The sequence below is a fragment of the Saccopteryx bilineata genome, chromosome 1 (genome assembly GCF_036850765.1).
Source record: "Saccopteryx bilineata isolate mSacBil1 chromosome 1, mSacBil1_pri_phased_curated, whole genome shotgun sequence".
In the NCBI taxonomy this organism is placed as follows: Eukaryota; Metazoa; Chordata; class Mammalia; order Chiroptera; family Emballonuridae; genus Saccopteryx; species Saccopteryx bilineata.
The window spans coordinates 98,447,634-98,469,603 of NC_089490.1; the positions used below are offsets into that span (position 1 = coordinate 98,447,634).

At 36.1% G+C, this 21,970-nt stretch overlaps 1 protein-coding gene and 1 non-coding gene across 2 annotated transcripts in view; one reads left to right on the plus strand and one right to left on the minus strand.

Annotated features, from left to right (window-relative positions):
• Positions 1–21,970, minus strand: part of CDK17 (cyclin dependent kinase 17) — a 103,006-nt gene that overhangs the window by 14,019 nt on the left and 67,017 nt on the right. The window contains exons 5-10 of the mRNA XM_066262072.1: positions 18,216–18,341; positions 5,715–5,771; positions 4,186–4,300; positions 3,363–3,457; positions 3,051–3,113; positions 435–558 (exon numbers count right to left, since the gene is read on the minus strand). Of these exons, the coding sequence (XP_066118169.1) occupies positions 435–558; positions 3,051–3,113; positions 3,363–3,457; positions 4,186–4,300; positions 5,715–5,771; positions 18,216–18,341 (580 nt within the window). The remainder of the gene's footprint in view (positions 1–434; positions 559–3,050; positions 3,114–3,362; positions 3,458–4,185; positions 4,301–5,714; positions 5,772–18,215; positions 18,342–21,970) is intronic.
• On the plus strand, positions 4,916–4,991 carry TRNAS-GCU (transfer RNA serine (anticodon GCU)). The gene has a single exon. It is a non-coding gene; the product is annotated as a tRNA-Ser (tRNA).

Consider the following 21,970-nt stretch of genomic DNA (forward strand, 5'->3'; position numbering starts at 1 on the left):
ATAACATATTATACCTTCGGAGGCAACCCTCCCCCCAAAATGGTCTTAGGGATCTATGCATCACACCTGAGAATGTACCTTTTAGCATTTACTAACATAACTCACCTACCAAATTTTTTGTCAAATATCTTATTCTGTGGGCTATACAGAAAATTTCTGGTCTGATCTGTGGTGGCACAGTGGATAATGCGTTGACCTTGAGTGCTGAGGTCGCCAGCTCAAAACCTTGGGCTTGCCTGGTAAAGGCACATATGGGAGCTAATGCTTCCTGCCCCCCCCCCCCCCGTTTTCTCTCTCTCCGCTCTCTAAAATGAATAAATCAAATCTTAAAAATGTTTTCCACACCCATATAAAAGCAATTACCCAATGTCAATAGCTGTTCTTTTAAACTGAACCACTTGAAACTATATATAAATATCTCATTCATTTCGTACCAAAATCTGCTAGCTTTAATTCTCCTTTTTCATTAATGAGTAGGTTCTGTGGTTTCAAGTCTCGATGCAACACTTTTCTTCTGTGGCAATATGCCAAACCACGTAGAATTTGGTATAAAAACAGCTACAGAAACAAACAAATAAAAATTAGCCTTACAGATAATGAAGTACATAAGTTATAAGTAATGGTAAACAGAAAAGCAACTGGCCTAGAATCATAAAAATCAAAAACAAAAAAGGAACCACAGCCATAAGTACAAAGCCTTTTCCTTTTATAGTTGTTTTCTATTTGAAGCATCTACCTGTTTTTTAGTCTGATAGTATCTGTGAAAATATGGAAAATAAAACTTTGTCTTAGTAGCAATTGTTCACTTTCTATAGAAAATGATTTAAAATAAACATACCCTCATAAACTTATAGGCCTACCAATAGCCTACCAAGGCTTACAGTTTGATCTTGAAATTCTGGCAAGACAACCAAACAACCTCTACCCTGCCAAAAAACACAATGGCAACAACAACAACAAAAAAAAAACAAAAACCCTGATCTGGGACCATGTCTTTAAAATTTGTGGTTTTAAGATAATTCTGAGATGTAAAACAGAATGGTATTTGCACATAGCTCTGGCAAATTATATGCTATAAAAATAACCAAAACCAGCTAAACCAGCTTCTATCACCCAGCTCCCTTGGGTATTTTACTTTCTGCACCACCTACTCAGCCTTCAAAATCTGCTATGATTCCAAAAAGGGAATTAGCACTGTAGAGCTCTGAATGACTCTTTAAAAGAAGCAATTCCTGTAAAGCTAATTGTAGACTTTTTGTGTTGATTTTAGTGGAAAATGGGATGTGAAACACAGGAGGTTTTTGATTATTTGGGGTTAACAAAAAAAAGCACGTACAGAGGTCTGAAGAGTATATCCTGGGTTTACTTCCAGGTGAAAAACAGAGCATTAGAGCAGTGATTTTTAACCTTTTCCATCTCATGACACACAAATTAATTATGTGGCACACCAAAATATCTATTTTTTGCTACTGCTCTATCAAAAAAAAAGTATAATTTTGATTCACACGGCTATTGTGTATGCTGTTGTCCTCTTCTTATTTGACAAGTTTAGGAAAAAGAGGTGAGTGCTCCTGACCAAACAGTCAGGTACAGCACGTTTAAAAAATTCTTGCGACACCGATTGAAAATTGCGACATTAAAACATTGAGAATCAACCAAGGCAGCAGATGAACAACAGGCCTAAAGACCTCTAGGCAGCAGTTTCTACACTACATATTTATGTTTTTTGAATATTCTCAAATAACTATTTCCATATATTCCTGTTACTTTTTATGTTTGGAAAATACAAGTACAGAGTTAAATTTGCTATTTAAACAAAATATTTTACACTTTAAGCCAGCAACATAGACCTGCCTTGAAAGATGAAAATTTCTCAAATCTTTTGTCAAATTATAACTAAGGACTTATTTTCTTTCCAAATTATTGGTAATATGAAACCATAAATAAAAATATAAAACAAAATCACAAAGAGAAATATATACAAATGAGTTTCACAACTTACAAAACAAAATGTACAATATGATGAAAATCATTCTCAGAGAATGTATATGAAAATACACTTAAAGCCCTAGTCTAAAGTTCTTAGCAATGTAGCATCCATATGTTCTGAGCTATGTTTTAGAAAAAGAAACTGATTCTCCTTTATATCTACCAAAATTATAATTTTTTTAAAAAGGTAAGTTTAAAGTTACTATATACAGAATTGGAACTATCTCAAACACACAGCCAGGACAGCCTATTTCCAGAATACTTTCTCACAAACTGTCAGCTAAGTTGGGATAAATAAATCTTTGCTAAATATGGAGTATACCACTCAAGTCAAAGAAACCTACTGTAAGAACACAGCTGTATTAAATGTTTCTACTTGATTTTCCTTTTATCTTACTTTTAGGTTATATCTGGTAGTGATTATTATGCCAAACTTTTCTGTCATTACTTTCATCTTTAGATATACAGGGAAGAAAACAACAATTACCTTACTTTTCCACCTGACAATACAAAATGGTATTTCCAGCCTAGTATTCACAATACTTGTGTACATTGCTGGTCTTACTCATTATAGCTTAGGAACTTGAAAATTAGTCAGTGTTTTATACTATTTAAAATATGTAAGAGGAGTGTGTCATTTAAAGAAGGCAAAATTTGCATAATGCAATAATCATCTGTATTTATTTTAAATATTTGGATTTTGACGTAATAGGCTTTTTGGTTATTTTTTTTTAAAGGAAATTACATCTGTAAATGTATTCTATAGTTAAGATAATTAGTGTTATAATGTGAAAAGAAACATCAAAAGTGGTTTTTAAGATTTTTAAAACAAAGTCCTTACAAAAAGGTCTGATCTTAAGACATACTAAACTGAAGTTAACAAAAGTTCTGATTAAATTTGTTCATAAGACAATAACTTATTCAAAATGCCAAACAGAAAATTGTGAAGCAAAATAGTTATCAAGATAGTATCTAGATATTTAATGAAGTAATGTAGTTTGTCTATGCTTAGAGTTTATCTCTACTTTAAATAAAATTTAAAATTACACACTAAAACATACCTTTACATTGTGCATACTCATGATATTTCCACAATCATCCATGTACTGCTTTAGGTCTTTATCCTGAAAAAAACATAGCACTTTACTATGTAATACATAATTTTCAGATGGTATAGTTGATTAATTTATATACTATTAATACTATGAATTTTTAATAATAAGTTGGTTTTTGAGGAAAGCTATTAAATACACCACACATAATTTAATTAAATACCAACAGTTAAGCAATAATGTCCTGAGTCTGTTAGAAAATCCAATTTGCTTTGTTTTATTGAAGCCAAAGTAAATACTAAATTTTTATTAAATGCTTACCAGATACTCAAAGACCAGAGTCAAAGATTTATCTGTGTGAACAATGTCATGTAAGGTAACTATATTTGCATGTTTTAGATCCTTTAATAGTGAAACTGCAAAACAGAAAAGAGTCAATTATTCAGTCTGTAGTAGCCAGTCTTTATAAAAACCTGAAGCAAGTTTAACCTAAATTGATTGAGTTTAAGACTCTCCTGAGTTTAAAAGAATAATTAACCAAGGGGACTTACAGTAGACATTTTAAGAGTCAAATTTTTTCTTTTCTTTTATGACTCTGGGTTTGACATTTTTAATTCTTAAAATTGTCCTCAATATTATAATAATACTCTAAATTATCTTCTGGCTTTTTTCTCAAATACTAACTTAATAAGACTTCTAAGATTAATTAAATATGAAGTACAAGGTACCTTTTTTCTCCAAATTGCTCATCAGAACCTCAAACCATTTTCTGGATAATCTACCATTTTAAAAAAATGGTATCACAATAGAAGTATATTTACATTCTGTATATAATAACTTCCAGTCAGCTTTTCCTGAAGTGCCATCATTATATAACATTTCCCAATGTCAAATATTTGTCTATCACAATGATTTTTAATGACTTCACAGTATTTCATTATAGACTATATAATAAGAAACTAATGCCTTTCTGTTGAATATTTTGGCTTTAGATACTAGCTTTTTTAAGGCCTAAGTATATCTTCTAGTCATCTATCATTTCTATATCTGAGCACTTTTTATTTATAAAAAATTAACTCATTAAGCAGCTTTGGTTTTAAAATGTCCTATATAAATCTGATATGCACAAAAGATCAAATTATACCTTCTCTTATTGCTGTGCAGGGTGCACCTTCCTCATGTTCCAACCGGATCTCTTTCAATGCCACCAAATTCTCGGTCAACTTACTTCTTCCTTTATATACTGTAGCATATGTACCCTATAAAATATATATAAAATATATTTTTGAAAAACATATCAAAAGTATCACGGGATGTATCTATACCACCTATACAATCAACAGCCCTAACCAAATTTCTAAGTTCTATGTATATGTTAAATTCTACCTTGCAAGGAAAATGCCACAATGATTAGCCTTCATTTTCTTATATCTAAAAGGACACTCAATTCCACAACACAGCTTCCACACTTAAAATCCTACAGTGTCTCAAAAGTAAAAAATATATTAAAAAAATTAATTTACTTTTTATTTTGTATCAGATTAACAATTGGATCAGTAGTAGCTTTAAAATCAAAGGTACTTTATTGGCAATAGTATATAGTATGTAAAGATTGAAGGAACAAACTGATCCTATTAACTGAAAATTAAAACTATAACATTGTTAAATTATTAAAAATTTACTTTTTTTTTAGACTTTTCAGAATTTTTAAACATTGACTTGCATAAAAACAAACATATTCTATAGGAAATTTCTTCTATCATTGCCTGGATAGTCCTCAAACTCTCATAAGGATTTCTTGTTAATTAAGTCTTATTATCTTCTTTACCCTTTCGCACTTTGGGAGAGAAACCATTTCAAAATTAGTAGTCATGGCCCTGGCCGGTTGGCTCAGCGGTAGAGCGTCGGCCTGCTGTGCGGGGGACCCGGGTTTGATTCCCGGCCAGGGCACATAGGAGAAGCGCCCATTTGCTTCTCCATCCCCAACCCCCTTCCTCTCTGTCTCTCTCTTCCCCTCCCGCAGCCAAGGCTCCATTGGAGCAAAGATGGCCCGGGCGCTGGGGATGGCTGCTTGGCCTCTGCCCCAGGCGCTAGAGTGGCTCGGGTCATGGCAGAGCAATGCCCCGGAGGGGCAGAGCATCGCCCCCTGGTGGGCAGAGCGTCACCCCTGGTGGGCGTGCCAGGTGGATCCCGGTCGGGCGCATGCGGGAGTCTGTCTGACTGTCTCTCCCAGTTTCCAGCTTCAGAAAAATACAAAAAACAAAACAAAACAAAAAAAACAAAATTAGTAGTCATAGCACATTCAAGAAAACCAAGGTCTTATTAACCAAGAATTTCCTTCTGCGATATGTGTCCTTATCTTAAAGATACTATTTTGGATTTTCCATAGGTTTGATTTTTTCCACAGCAGATTGCCAAGAAGCTAAGTAACACGTAGACAGCTTTTGTTAACAAGATCACTCAATATTTTATACTTCAAACTGACAGGGTAATTTCAAGAATTTAAGGCTTTCTCCTTCTTAACATTCTATTGTCTTTTCAGAACATGATGTGGAACTTTCAGACAACAGTGCTTACACTTCTTTCCCCAACCTAACAAAAACTGTAGATTAATAGAAAAGTATTGATGATAAACAAGAATAAAGTCATATTTTTAAAATAATATTTACTTACCTCTCCAAGTTTCTCCAATTTGATGTAGGTTTCCATTTTCCCAAACCCAATTTCTGACTAAAAGCAAACAATTATAAAGTTAGTATTCTTAAAATTTCAATTTATCTCTTCCTCAATTTCTGAAACCCTCCTGCTCTAAACAGCATCTTGAAATAGAATTGTCATACACTGTTGAACATCTGTCAAGTTTTGCAATGTACCTGAAGTCAGAATATTAAAGATTCAAAAACATTAAAGTTCACAATTAAAATTGTCAACCCATCTTTTATATAGATTAGTAAACATTCTGCTATAAAAAATTTTTGTTTTAAGAGTAATGGCGGAGTAGGAAGCGATACCGATAAATCTCCCCCAAAACTCAACAAGATCTTCAACCAGAAACAGAAAAACCTATACTTGGAGCCTCCAGATGCTTCACAATACACCCGAAGGTATGGTCGAGTGAAAAATTGGCTAAATATATAACCAAATCCTGAAGGAAATAGGGAGTAAGAAATGCTCCGCCTTCCTCACTAACCTAAACAGGGCGGCTTTCTCTGGTAACTGTGAATATAGAAACTGAGGCGGGCAAAGGGGGTGAATACATCCAGGCCGCACACAAAAGGCCGAACCAGGCTGTGGCACGGAGATCCTAGCGGAGGAAAAACTGTTCCTGTGGCAAGCCAGGCAATAAAAATTTTTGTTTAAGACTAAGATTTTATGATATCGAGAAAATTTTTAAAAGATAACATCATTTTCTTTATAACAATAATACAATACAAATAATTTTTCTACATATTTTCCTTCATTGATTTTTGTGTTCCCTAGGAATGTCTTTGAGCAAAAAATTACATTTCACATTTTTCAACCAAATATAATGAAAAAGACAACTGCAAGTCACACTCTAGTATGGATCAGGAAATGGCTGACACAAAAGAAGCAATTTAAGCCTGAATTAGGGGAAAAAATAACAAAACCCAAAAAACAAAAAAAAGAGGCTTTAAAATTGAATTCTCAAAACCACTACTTTAAAACCTTAAACTTGTTTGCTTATTTTGTATGGAGTCAATAAATGAGGTAAATGGAATGCAATCAAATATGTAATGCAAACTCAATATTTAAAAACTAAAAATAAAACAAAAAGCTCTAACACAAAAGATTTAGGGAAAAGAAAGATAAAAATTTAGGGATTGAGAACAAAAACAGAAAAAAGTCAATAATCAGAAGAGGAAAATAAGAATTTTCTTAAAATTACTTTCTATTCCCCTTTGTAGACAATGAAAAAGACTATAATAATGACAGGCTTCTCACTCAGAATGGTACTAATATCCTTAGGTAAATATCCATGAAAGGAAATAATATTCTTTTACATATAAACTCATCACTAAAAAGTGTATCAATTATGCTAGATCACTAAAAAGTATATTTTAGTAAAATTCTGAAGGTTCAAAATATGTAATTTTTTTCTGAAAGTGCAGAATAAAACTTGACAATTAGACTTTTAACATCCCTCACCACTATGAGTTGAATTACCACAAGTAGCAGAGGACCCTCAAAGAAACTATTTTTATCCTTTTGTTACAAGGATATATATATGTTAAAAAGCCAATAGCATTTAATTCAATTTTGGTAAACTAATAAAACCTTTGGTCACAGGTGTTATCATTGAATAACTAAAAAACTGCTTCTTTTTGTACTTTTTAAGACCTATATATAGTGTTTCAAAAATTTTTATTTAAAAAATGTTTTGGAACCATCATAAATCATCCATCCATGTACTATTTTGTATATAATTCAGATATTAAGTCCTTGCTTTCTATGAACAACTATACAGAATAATAAAGTATAGTGGTCCCTCGTCTATCACGGGGGTTGGGTTCCAGAACCCCCACGACAAGCGAAAAACCATGAAGTAGCAACCTTATATTTATTTTATAATTTATATATATCTTAAGGATTTATAAACCCTCCCTACACTCTTTTTTTTTTTTTTTTTTTTTTTACAGAGGCAGAGATAGGGACAGACAGACAGGAACGGAGAGAGATGAGAAGCATCAATCATCAGTTTCTCGTTGCGCGTTGCGACTTCTTAGTTGTTCATTGATTGCTTTCTCACATATGCCTTGACCGTGGGCCTTCAGCAGACCCAGTAACCCCCTGCTGGAGCCAGCGACCTTGGGTCCAAGCTGGTGAGCTCTTTGCTCAAGCCAGATGAGCCCGCGCTCAAGCTGGCGACCTCAGGGTCTCGAACCTGGGTCCTTCCGCATCCCAGTCCGACGCTCTATCCACTGAGCCACCACCTGTTCAGGCCCTCCCTACACTCTTATAAACCTTTCCCACACTGTTATTAACCTTTCCCACACTTATTTTGCTTATTTTACCTCAAAAATAATTAAAATATATAAAAATACCTATATACCACAAAATCCCGCAATATAGTGAAAAATCCGTGATACAAAATTAGATATATACAATTTAAAAATCCGTAACGCAGTGAGACCACCAAGAGTGAAACACAATATGGTGAGGGATGACTGTAAAGCTATAATAGATAACACTTTCTAAATAGAAATGGAGTTTTTAAACTCTAATATGGAAAATGTGGCAAATAAAATATGGTACATGAAAGCCTGATTCTGAACAATCTTTTAGTTTATGTATGATTTGTACAGCCCATTTACATATGACCATAACTTTTTTTTTATTTCCATATTGCTTCTTTTTTTATTTTATTTTATTTATTCATTTTAGAGAGGAGAGAGAGAGAGAGAGAGAGAGAGAGAGAGAGAGAGGAGAGAGAGACAGGGGGGAGGAGCTGGAAGCATCAACTCCCATATGTGCTTTGACCAGGCAAGCCCAGGGTTTCGAACCGGCGACCTCAGCATTTCCAGGTCAACGCTTTATCCACTATGCCACCACAGGTCAGGATGACCATAACTTTTTAAAAAGAAGGTTAATTGTCAAGGTCACAGAAACCGACAGAATGTATTTATTATTTTTATACCCACCTCTGGAATTCAAGTCCTTAATTCACAAATATGAATTTTAAGTCTTATCATATATATAAATATATTGTCAGACATTTTATAAAGAAAAAAACTACATTGAGAATAAATAAAAACTGGTATGAACAAAACAATGAATGTCCCTGGGGGTAAAAATCACTATCTATAACAATAAGAAGCACATAGACAAATATGACTGCAAGCTAGGAACTCTTTCTTATCAGAAGTTGAAATATTTTCTTACTCATTCTCTTAAGTGAATAAATAATAGCACGCTCTTAAAACATCAAATACACTTTGGTGCAGGTGTGGCTATGACAATAATACTGAGGTTTGCTTTTAAGAATGTGTTAGTAAATCACAAATTCAAGACTGTAAAGCTAAAATAATACAAAGACTACTGTTATATAAAGTATATGAGGAATAAACTATATGTTACAAGAAGTAACATAGCAATGAGTCCCTCTTCAGAGAATAAAATTTAGTAAGATCATTAAAATATGCTGAAAGGCTGCCTTTTAAAAAGAAAGTAATACTATATTATAATTATGAAGTTAAATTTAAATTTTAATAATTGATCTATAAAATAAACAGCATAACTGAATTCTACACATGCAGGCAGCCAGAGAATTCAGGCAGAATTCAGACAAAAGGCAGTTTACCAGTAACTGTCAGAACTTAATTCAAAGAATAAAGCATATCTACTTCACCACCCATTTTAATACTTTCAAACCCTTAGGATTTAACAGTTATGTCCAAATATTACTTCCTGAATATTTAAATGGAATTTTTAGAAAATTTTGCTTGCATTTTTATCTGCTGAACATGACAAGACTAAACAATAGATATAATGACTAGCTTGTTGTCATGCTCTCCCACAGAAATTATTCAGAGGACAGAGGACAAAGCTCATTTATCCAACATTACCAAGCACAGTGCTAGGTACTGAGGGCACAGTGAAGAAGACAGATATGATTCCTGTTTTTATGACTTCCATCTTAGATCATAATGGAATATTTTTAAAATTTCATAAAAACAGAAAAGCTAAGGAATGGAACAATAAACTGTATTTTAACATAATATAGAAACCTCCTTAATCCTGCTTTCTAAAGAAATGAAGATAATGTTTTCTGATACTTCATTGCTCTACCAGAATATGTACTTGGCTTTTCGGTAACGTCAAGCAAATTCCTGTTCAGAAAGCCCTTACCAGGATAAGCACATTTTTACAAAATGCAAAACAAATTATAATTTATAACAGCCTTCCTAAAATTCAGTATAACTGTAAGTGGTATTGAGCGTTATGGGAGGTTTCTTGATTACTTTGGCTGTGGCAATGTAATCACTGTATCACAGCTGTAATGATGTATTAGCATGCTGGCAATGCAGTTCTAACTGAACTTGAAAACAAATGAAGTATGAGCAAAAGTTCTATAGATGCCATTTTGAAAGTGAATGTGTACATTAGAGATGCTAGGGACAAAGAGATTTTTTCAAACACCCCATTTTCCTCCTGTAAGAATTACTGAGTTACTGTTATTGACAGAAATGTGTTCTTAGATATGTGGGAGGCAGAAAGAAGACTGGGAACCTCTATTCTACTGGGTCATTTTGTCTTAGAAAAATTGCTGTTACCATCATCATGACACTGTCTTAACCCTATATAGAATATGGCAATGGTAAATTAAGTTTTGAGCAGACTCTGAACCTCACTTTCACCATAATATATTTACTATTTCTGAAAGACACCAGGACTGATACGTTACTTTCTCACCTATTCTTAGAAATAAAAAGGACTACTTAACAACCTGTATCAGTAACGCCATGAATGAGGAATCCAACACTTGCTGTTTAGAAAGGAGATTCTAAAAATATGTATAACCTATCATTTCAATACAATGAGACAAATTTTCATATACAGATTTTCAGTCTACTGAAGTTATGCTTAACAGTCTCAAACTTCCAATGGGTATGTCCTCATTGTAATTCAACAATGCTCTAATAACTTGTTATTTGCATGTGGGAATACCCATTAGTCTAATGTTTAAATACTATATAGGTTAAGAGAATATTTCATTTATTATATCAAACATAAAAGAGTATTAAATAGCATTTTGCCAATCCAATAACCAGTCTCTTTAACACGAGACATGATGACTCAATGAAATGGGGCATCCTAATAGGATTCTGGGACAAAAAGAGAACCTTAGTGAAAAACTAGGGAAATGTGAATAAGGTGAGGAGTTTAGCTAATAGTATTATACCGACGTTAGTTCTGTACATGTGACAAATGAACTAAATGTAAAGTATTAATAGGAATAGCCTGACCAGTGGTGACGCAGTGGATAAAAGCATCAGCCCAGAACACTGAGGTCTCTGGTTCAAAGCCTCAGGATCATGGGCTTATCAGCATGGGGTCACTGGCTTGAGTAGTGATCATCCACACAATCCCAAAGCTCACCAGCTTGATCCCAAAAGTCTCTGGCTTAAGGTGGCACTGGCTCAGTACCAGTCAAGGCATGTAAGAGAAGCAATCAATGCACAACTAAAGTGACAGCAACTACGAGTTGATGCTTCTCACCCTATTTCCCTCTCCAAAAAAAAGTTTTTTTAAATAACAGGGATAACTGGTACGTAGTATCTGAGAACTCTATAGTATATTTAAAATTTTTCTATAAAAGGGCTTTTGATTAATGGGTTCTTTCTTCCTTATGTAGGAAAAGAGATTATCAGCTCAGAGTAACAGGGGAAGAGTTAACAGAGAAAGACATTAGGGTAGCCACATAAATACTGAGGGTCTATCTGAGGTTGACAATCATAAATTTATTAAAAAGCCAATAATCCCTATTGTATATCTTCTCTATCAGAAATGAATTGTGTGATTTGTTTCTTCTTACTCAAAGGATTTGTTATTTTTACTATTCTAGTTATTATATACTGCTATTGAAAATACAAAAATGTGAAGTTTTTTTTTACAGAGGCAGAGATAGGGACAGACAGACAGGAATGGAGAGAGACGAGAAGCATCAATCATCAGTTTCTCGTTGCACGTTGCGACTTCTTAGTTGTTCATTGATTGCTTTCTCACATGTGCCCTGACCGCGGGCCTTCAGCAGACTGAGTAACCCCCTGCTGGAGCCAGCGACCTTGGGTCTAAGCTGGTGAGCTTTTTGCTCAAGCCAGATGAGCCCGCACTCAAGCTGGCGACCTCGGGGTCTCGAACCTGGGTCTTTCCGCATCCTAGTCCGACGCTCTATCCACTGCGCCACCACCTGGTCAGGCCAAAAATGTGAAGTTTTATACAACTAGAAAGACAAAACTAAAATTTAATATTTTATCTTGAAAAAAATTTTATTTTTTAGATAAAGTCTCTATTACCCATCGAAACTTAAGCTCTAACACATGTGAAGAATATTTTTCTTTTCCCATCTCCTTTCCATCTTTCCCTAACCTGTTTTTTCATACATAAACCTAGGGTATTAAAGAATATTTTCTAATATATTTCAAAAGAAACCATGCTTTAGTAAGTTAGATAAATAATGAAAAGAATGCACTGATAGAAACCCAAACACAGCTGGCATGATCAATCTGTTATCCATAAGTCATTTCAGATAAAAAAACGAGAGGTGGATAAGAAATACACAATCACAAAAACTCCAGTCACTTTTAACATTCATTAGAAAGCACTGTTTTCCTTAATTTCATGTAGACTGAAAAAGATTGCTCTTAAAATGACAGCTTTGTAAATTACATGGTGATTGAATCATACTTTTAGTCCCAATCTGAACATTTAATAATTCCCAAACTTAGTCTAAGTACCAATGTTTGATAAAAATTGATAGCCAGAGCCTGACCAGGCAGTGGCACAGTGGACAGAGTGCAGGACTGGGATGTGGAAGGACCCAGGTTCGAGACCCTGAGGTCGCCAGTTTGAGCGCAGGCTCAACTGGTTTGAGCAAAAGCTCACCAGCTTGGACCCAAGGTTGCTGGCTCGAGCAAGGGGTTACTCAGTCTGCTGAAGGCCCCCGGTCAAGGCACATATGAGAAAGCAATCAATGAACAACTAAGGTGTTGCAACGAAAAACTGATGATTGATGCTTCTCATCTCTCTCCGTTCCTGTCTGTTTGTCTGTCCCTATCTATCCCTCTCTCTGATTCTCTGTCTCTGTAAAAAAAAAAAAAAAATTGATAGCCAGAGAATACATTAACCAATAATTAAATGACAAAGTTATTTGAATAAAATGTTTTAAGCAGTGATGCAACACTATGATGATGATAAACCTTAACAAAATCAAGTGGGCATTATACTTTTACTTTATTGTATATTGGTTAATATTATATAACACAGTGCTCATATTGTATACAGCATAAAAAAATTTTATTCTATAGAAGATGTCACCAAAAACAGTTTTGGTAAATAAAACATTCCACAACATACTATATAAAAAAGGAAATCTAATAACTGTTAGCAACCCAGGAATCCTCATCAACTGCTCCTTCCTCTGACACAAAGTCCAACTGGGTACCACATCCTGCTTCTGTTACCTCTCCTGGTCCCTAGGATCTGTGTTCGAACTACTTTCCATTCCCACATAACTGGCACATCATCCCTAATTTTGAATAAAGTCCTAACTCACCTCTCTCTAGTTTTTCACTCCTTTTACTTCCTCATTTACCTTTTTCCTGAAGCTATTGTTTGAAACAAAGGTGTGATGTCAGCCCTTACTTAAATAAATACCTTTGAGGTCCCCTTCCATTACAAGAGATAAAGTCCGGACTCCTTGGCCTGACATCTCAGGCTTTTTGCAGTCTGGAGCCATTCTATCCTTTTAAGCCCTATCTTTAAATATTATTCCATACTAGGTGTATCTGGCCACGCGTTGCTGTGGCTCGGTCTGGTTAAATGGAAAAGAAAGAAAAGAGAAAGCGCACGTTTCTAATATGTTTAATTTCACAATGCTTGTGGGTATACAATATTTTTTGTTGTTCTATTGTCTGTGCAGATATAGAGATTGTCTGGCTTGCCGACTCTAGAACACGCAACATATAATTGTCCATGTGAGAAGAAGTCAGTGTCTAGATCTGAACCACATAATTCTAAAGATTGGCCCTGAGCTTTGTTGATGGTGATTGCAAACGCCAATTGAATTGGGAATTGCAATCTCTTAAACTGAAATGGCATATCCGTTGGAATCACAGGAATGCAAGGAATGAGAAGCCCTGGCCGGTTGGCTCAGCGGTAGAGCATCGGCCTAGCGTGCGGAGGACCCAGGTTCGATTCCTGGCCAGGGCACACAGGAGAAGCGCCCATTTGCTTCTCCACCCCTCCGCCGCGCTTTCCTCTCTGTCTCTCTATTCCCCTCCCGCAGCCAAGGCTCCATTGGAGCAAAGATGGCCCGGGCGCTGGGGTCGCTCCTTGGCCTCTGCCCCAGGCGCTAGAGTGGCTCTGGTCGCAACATGGCGACGCCCAGGATGGGCAGAGCATCGCCCCCTGGTGGGCAGAGCGTCGCCCCATGGTGGGCGTGCCAGGTGGATCCCGGTCGGGCGCATGCGGGAGTCTGTCTGACTGTCTCTCCCTGTTTCCAGCTTTAGAAAAATGAAAAAAAAAAAAAAAGGGAATGAGGACATCTTCACCTTTGAAAGGTCCTGTCAAGATTGTTGCTTCTTAATTTTTTTACTGCAAGCCGCATGCTGTTGCAAAGCTTTGGCTGGTTGATATTTCGCAACATGATAATTGGCATGCCGATTTTCAATTGTAGTACGTGCGGTGGCATCCCTGGCAGATTGAGTGAATTCAAAAGTTCTGTCAGATAATTAACTGCTTCATCTGCTTCCACAACAATGTCGACGGACTTGTATGTGACTGCCTCACTTTGAATGTTGGACTGAATAATATTGGTAAGTTCGTAGACGTCTTTGTTCTTGGCCGCAAGAATAGCTCGTTCACTCCGCCAATTGTGATTCTTTAATTGGTTTGAATATTGAGAAATACTTTTTCAACTAATTCTTCTTTTGACGTCACTAAATTGCAGAAGTTATGAGGCAATGAAATTCATCCTGAGGTCAGATCAACCGGCACCTTTCCATTCCCAATTTCCAGCAATTGATGTGAGAATATCTCAGCTGATCGATCGTTTTGCAGCTGGACATGCATATTTGTAGTTAATTTTAACGTCTTTACGAGTCATCACAAAGTAGAGTACTTCAGGCAAGCATTTATTTCATCCACTGGTGTCGATTGAGGAATTACAGGTAATGTTTGCCTGAAATCTCCTGCAAGCAATATTAATGCGTTCCCAGATGGTCTGATGTTTCCACACAAATCTTGCAATGATCGATCAAGAACCTTGAGTGATTTTTTGTGCGCCATTGTGCATTCATCCCAAACAATAAATTTGCATTTCTGCAACTTTTCCCATGCCAGATGCTTTGCAAATGTTGCACGTGGGAGTTTTAATGAATTGCATGTTCAATGGGAATTTCAAAGCGGAATGAGCAGTTCTTCCACCTGGTAGCAATGTTGCAGCTATTTTGGATGACGCAAGAGCTAAGGCTGTCATTTTGGGATCGATTGCTGCCAGAATCAATCTAATTAGGAACATTTTTAATTAAGTTCCTCATGGCGCATCTAAGAAGAAGTTCCTCCTAGCGCATCTAAGATGAAGATTTCTCCATCCCTATTATTGACAGTTTGGATTATTTGATTGTAAATGCCTTTTTGCTCAAGCATTGGCTTAGGAATACTTGATTGCACATATGACAAAAGATCACCTGTGTTGTAATTTTGTTCACGAAAAAAAATTAACTATACTCACAAAATAAATGCTATGTAAACAACACAGCTCAATTCCAATGCAATGTCACACGAAATAATTAAATAAAAATAAAAATAAATCGAAATCTATGAAAATTCAATTTAACAATGCAATCAGAAACACTAAAATGGAATTGTAAAATTGGAAATTTGGAAATCGTAAATGGATTGTAAATTGGAAACATTGAAACAGAATCGTAAAATATTTAGTAGAACTTGTGTTGTTTTTATGTCCAACAGATGGCGTTGTTTTTCAAAAAAAGCATGTTTTTACCTGTCACAGGTGTGACATATATATAATAGTAGGTATATAAAAAAACACATGTATATAAAAACGCACATATTCTAATGCAATGTTGTGTCAAAATTTCAAAGCAATCGGTGAATAACTTTCGGAGATTAAGATTTTGAACAAATGAGCATTTACATTTTTATTTATATAGCTTTACACTTCATATATGTTAAAACAATACCTACATTCATACCTCTGGGTTTTAATACATGAAGTTTCCTCTGCTTATAACACTATTCTACCCATTGTCAACCTGACAAATTCCAACCCATCCTTCTAGAACCAGCTGAAACACCATCTCCTTTATAAGCTGATGATGTGCAAGGACATTTTACTGGCTATCTCTTTTGTTATCTCATAGCACTTTATAAGTACCTCTTCTATAGGACTATAACCATCCAAAAGAAATCCTCACATATACAATTACCTGATTTTTTGTCAGAGATGACACTTCAACAATGAAAGTTGCCCTCTCAAAAAAGAGTGCTGGGTAATTGTTCTTGCTACATGCCTGAAGATACTTGCAAGACATGTAACTGACAAAGGTCCTTTATACAAAATGCATAAAGAATTTCTATAAACCAATAAGAAAAAGGTAGAAAACCCAACAGAAAAGAAACAACAGACCTGAAGTTAATTCACAAGAAGATCTCTAAGTGACCAGTAAACATCAATAAACATTAAAAAGTGTTTAACTAGCTGTACACCTGAAACTAATATAAAATAATATTGAACATTAACTGTAACAACAACAAAAAAGACAATATGATTAAAATAAAGAATTTTTAAAAAGTGTTCCACTTAATTTTGGGAAAAATTTTTTAGAAAATGCAAAATAAAACCACAATGAGATAACATCAGAAAAGTCAAATTTTAAAAGGGAACACTACCAAAACAGGCAAGGGGAGCAACTAGAACTATCATGTACTAGTGATGAAAGTATAAATTGGTACAGCCACTTGGGAAACATTTGACAGTATCTAGGAATGCTGAACATATACACATAATCTTATCCAACAAATCCACTCCTTTGTATGCACCCAACAGAAATGCTTACAGATGTTAACCAAAACACATGTATAGAAATGGTGATAGAAACTGTTTGGTAATAGCCAAAAACTAAAACAACCCAAATGTAAATGTCCATCAACAGGAGACTGGATAAAGTATAGTATACACACAGACAGTGGAATAACATGTGACAATGAAAACAAATCATTATAACTACATTCAACAATCTAGATAAATACAAGCATGACACTGAGCCAAAGAAGCCAACCACAAAAAGAATAAATACTGCAAAATATATGCACAAACTTATATAAATACACATATTTATATATTTGTATTAAATGTACTTTAGTGTTTTGTATATTTATAATTATAAAATTAAAAAATCTAAGTAAGTCAGAAAATATATCAAAAGCAATGAGAGCATACATATAAATGAGGATATCAAAGTCTCTCCAGATATTAAAATATAATGTAAACATAATGTAATCAAACAGAAAACATTTGGGTAAAATTAAACTTTGGCATTAGAAGGCAGAGATAATGGCTACAGTTGAGGAAATGGGGGTATAAAGTAAACAGAGAAGTAGCAGGAGGGGTGTTTCTGAATTTCTGAAATTTTCTTTTATTAATCTGGGTACTGGTTATACAGGTATGTTAACTTTGCAAAAATTCAGTGAGCTATACAATTATGGTTTATGTACTTTTAGTTATACCTAGTATATATTAATACATATCTATTTATATATCTAGTACATAGTACATATTCTATACATCTAGCATATATCAATAAAATTTACCAAAAATAAAATAGAACCATAGCTTGAGTCCTACTCTAACATACATCTTTAAACCTTTAAGAATGGAAATAAAATCCAGAAAGAAATGTAATAAAATTTAGTTATTCAAAAACTAAATGTGCCTGATCAGGCTGTGGTAAGTGGCTAGAGCGTTGGACTGGGATACAGAAGACCCAGATTTGAGATCCCAAGGTCTCCGGTTTGAGCACAGGCTCACCAGCTTGAGTGCAGGGTTACTGGCTTAAGCGTGGGATCATAGACATGACTTCATGGTCGCTGGTTTGAGCCCAAGGGTTGCTGGCTTGAAGCCCAAGGTTGTTGGCTTGAGCAAGGAGTCACTTGCACTGCTGGAGCCCCCTGGTCAAGGCACATATGAAAAAGTGATCAATGAACAACTAAGGTGCCGCAACAAAGAAATGATGATTCTCATCACTCTCCCTTCCTGTCTTTCTGTCCCTATCTGTCCCTTTCTCTGTCTCTGTCAAAAAAACCAAAAAACCTAAATGTAAGAATATACTGTAAAATGTTTACACCCAGAAAAAGCAAACAAAGCACATCTGATCATCTGATGGTATTACATATAGGAGACTAAGAACTTACTAAGGAAGCTCTACGAGATCTTCGGCTCATTGGTTGATCAAATGGTGGGCTGTTTATCTGAAACTTTTCAAGATATCCATCAGGTATTCTGATATCTGCAGGCAGTGACAACCGCTTATTTAAATCCTTAAAAAAAAAGAACAAACATTTCATAGGTTAACTACAAACGAAAAAGATAAGGGAATTTGAGTTTTGAATTCATGGGCTATATTATTTCTTAATGATAAGTTAACTCAAGTTTTATTGCAATTGCAAAGTTATCTATGTTGATTATATATAATACAGTGTGTCCGTAAAGTCATGGTGCACTTTTGACCGGTCACAGGAAAGCAACAAGACGATAGAAATGTGAAATCTGCACCAAATAAAAGGAAAACCCTCCCAGTTTCTGAAGGATGATGTGGCAGCATGTGTGCATGCACTGATGATGACATAACACCATGTATACAACGGAGCAGCCCACGGCCATGCCAGTCGAGATGTGGACAGTACAGAGAAAAGTTCAGTGTGTTCTGTGGCTCGCTAAATTCGAGTCCATGACCAAAGTGCAACGTGAATATCGGCGCGTTTATAACGAAGCACCACCACATAGGAATAACATTACCCTATGGGATAAGCAGTTGAAGGAAACCGGCAGTTTGGTGGAGAAACCCTGTTCTGGTAGGCCATCAGTCAGTGATGAGTCTGTAGAGGCTATATGGGATAGCTACCTAAGAAGCCCTAAAAAATCTGTGTGTGAGCCCACATCGAACTGCACTGAATAGGTATGAAACTGGGAGAGTTTTCCTCTTATTTGGTGATTTCACATTTCTGTTGTCTTTTGTTGCTTTCCTGTGACCAGTCAAAAGTGCACCATGACTTTACGGACACATTGTATACTGAATGAAAACATATATGCATCCAGTTATTTCTGAACTCCTTTCTTTTTTTTTTTTTTTTTTTAGGGAGAAAGAGAGACAGAGAGGGAGAGAGAGACAGAGAGAGAGAGAAGGGAGAAGGAGCTGGAAGCATTAACTCCCATATGTGCCTTGACCAGGCAAGCCCGGGTTTCAAACCAGCGACCTGAGCATTTCCAGGTCGATGCTTTATCCACTGCGCCACCACAGGTCAGGCTGAACTCCTTTCAAATGGAGTTTATCAACATTATTCTATCATACAGTCGGAATAGGCAGAGTCACAAAATGTGACTGGTGTGAATGAATTAACCAAGTAGATACTGTATGATTTTGTACAACACAGTAAAACAACTGAAATATTTTATTAATGATATGTCAATGGACAAAAGTAAGGACAAGGCATTTGTCTGAATTGCATTTAATTGTAGAATGTGAACTAGAAGAAACATGAAAGAAAATCTTGCTTATATGGTCACACACAAAAAACATAAATCCTACAAAAATAAATTCCAACTATTCATAATAGTAAACAAACCACAGAACAAAACTGAGGTGTATAGGAACTGTATAAATATTTGAGAGATATATAACTTAAGTATAAAAATATACCATGTTTCCAAATGGTAAGGCTAAATAATCAAAATAGTGGCTCTTCCATGTTAGTTTTGTATTTTATATAATCCCAAGCAAATCACAGAAAACCCAATAGAAAAGTAAGGATAATAAAAATCACAGTAAGATTATTTTATTTATTCATTTTAGAGAGTGGAGAGTCAGAGAGGGAGAGAGAGAGAAGGGGGAGGAGCTGGAAGCATCAACTCCCATATGTGCCTTGACCAGGTAGCCCAGGGTTTTGAACCGGCAACTTCAGTGTTCCAAGTTGACGCTTTATATACTGCGCCACCATAGATCAGGCAAGATTATTCTTGGAACAAAACAAAACATTTAAAACTTACCTAGAAGAATAAGCAGAACTATGCAAAAACATTTTAAAATAAATTGGAAAATATGTGTGTGGGGTGAAGGGATGCTGAGAAAAAAGTATTTTTCAGATATTAAAATATACAATAAAAAAGAATATAATCAAGAGTGTCACTGCCTGACCAGGCAGTGGTGCAGTGGATAGAGTGTCAGACTGGGACACAGAAGACTCAGGTTCAAGACCAAAAGGTCGCTGCCGGCTTGAGCACAGGCTCACCAGCTTGAGCACAGGGTCGCTGGCTTGAGCGTGGGATCATAGACCTGACCCCATGTTCACTGGCTTAAGCCCAAAGTCACTGGCTTGAGCAAGAGGTCACTCGCTCTGCTGAGCCCCCCTCCCCCGTCAAAGCACATATGAGAAAGCAATCAATGAAGTAAGAAGACTAAGGAGTCGCAATGAAGAACTGATGCTTCTCACCTGTCTCCCTTCCTGTCTGTTCCTATCTGTCCGTCTCTGTCTCTCTCTTTCTCTCTCTCTCTCTCTCACACACACACACACACCCACACACACACTGTCACCTTTAGGGAAAAAAATAAATATAGCTCACTAGAAGAATGAGAAAGTCTAGATATAGATCCTAATAGTAAATAAAACTTTTAACCATATAACAAAGAAAATCATATATCTACATGGTGAAGAAAACAGGGAATATTTATTATTATTGTGATATAAGTTAAACAGTGATATAAACTGATATCAAGGTGATTTTAAGAGAGAAAATGTTAATTCATCATTTAGGAAACTGATATTGCTTTTCCTTAACTGATTCAGAAGCAACCTTTTATAAATGAAAACGCAATCAACCAAAAGGACAGATACCCTAATCGTTAATTCAACAGCACTAAAAAAAAGTTAACAATACTCATTTTAAAACATGGCCCAGCCCTGGCCGGTTGGCTCAGCGGTAGAGCGTCGGCCTAGCGTGCAGAGGACCCGGGTTCGATTCCTGGCCAGGGCACATAGGAGAAGCGCCCATTTGCTTCTCCACCCCTCCGCCGCGCTTTCCTCTCTGTCTCTCTCTTCCCCTCCCGCAGCCAAGGCTCCATTGGAGCAAAGATGGCCCGGACGCTGGGCATGGCTCTGTGGCCTCTGCCTCAGGCGCTAGAGTGGCTCTGGTCGCAATATAGCGACGCCCAGGATGGGCAGAGCATTGCCCCCTGGGGGGCAGAGCACCACCCCTGGTGGGCGTGCCGGGTGGATCCCGGTCGGCGCATGCGGGAGTCTGTCTGACTGTCTCTCCCTGTTTCCAGCTTCAGAAAAATGAAAAAAAAACAACAAAAAAAAACATGGCCCAATTTTTTTTAAAGAAATCTATTTTAATCTACAGTATATACTGAAATGGTAACATTCATAATTAACTTCTGTCCTCAAGGTTACACATAACATTGACAAAGAAAAAGGAATGAGCTTTTCATTCTTTTACATGGAGAAATAACTTCTATGTGCCACAGAGGTCAGTAGGTACAATGATCTACAGAGGAAATGTACCCCATTATTTGTAATATAAGGCAAGAAAAATGAGCTGGTGCTTATTTTGTGTATACATTTTGAAATGCGGAATATTTTTTTTTCTTTCTCTTTTTTTAAACTTTATTCATTTTAGAGAGGTGAGAGAGAGAGAGAGAAAGGGGGGGGGGAGGGAGGAGCAGGAAGCATCAACTCCCATATGTGCCTTGACCAGGCAAGCCCAGGGTTTTGAACCAGCGACCTCAGCATTCCAGGTTGAAGCTTTATCCACTGTGCCACCACAGGTCAGGCTCTTTCTCTCTTTTTTTTTTTTTTTTGCATTTTTCCAAAGCTGGAAACGGGAAGGCAGTCAGACTCCCGCATGCGCCCGACTGGGATCCACCCGGCATGCCCACCAGGGGGCGATGCTC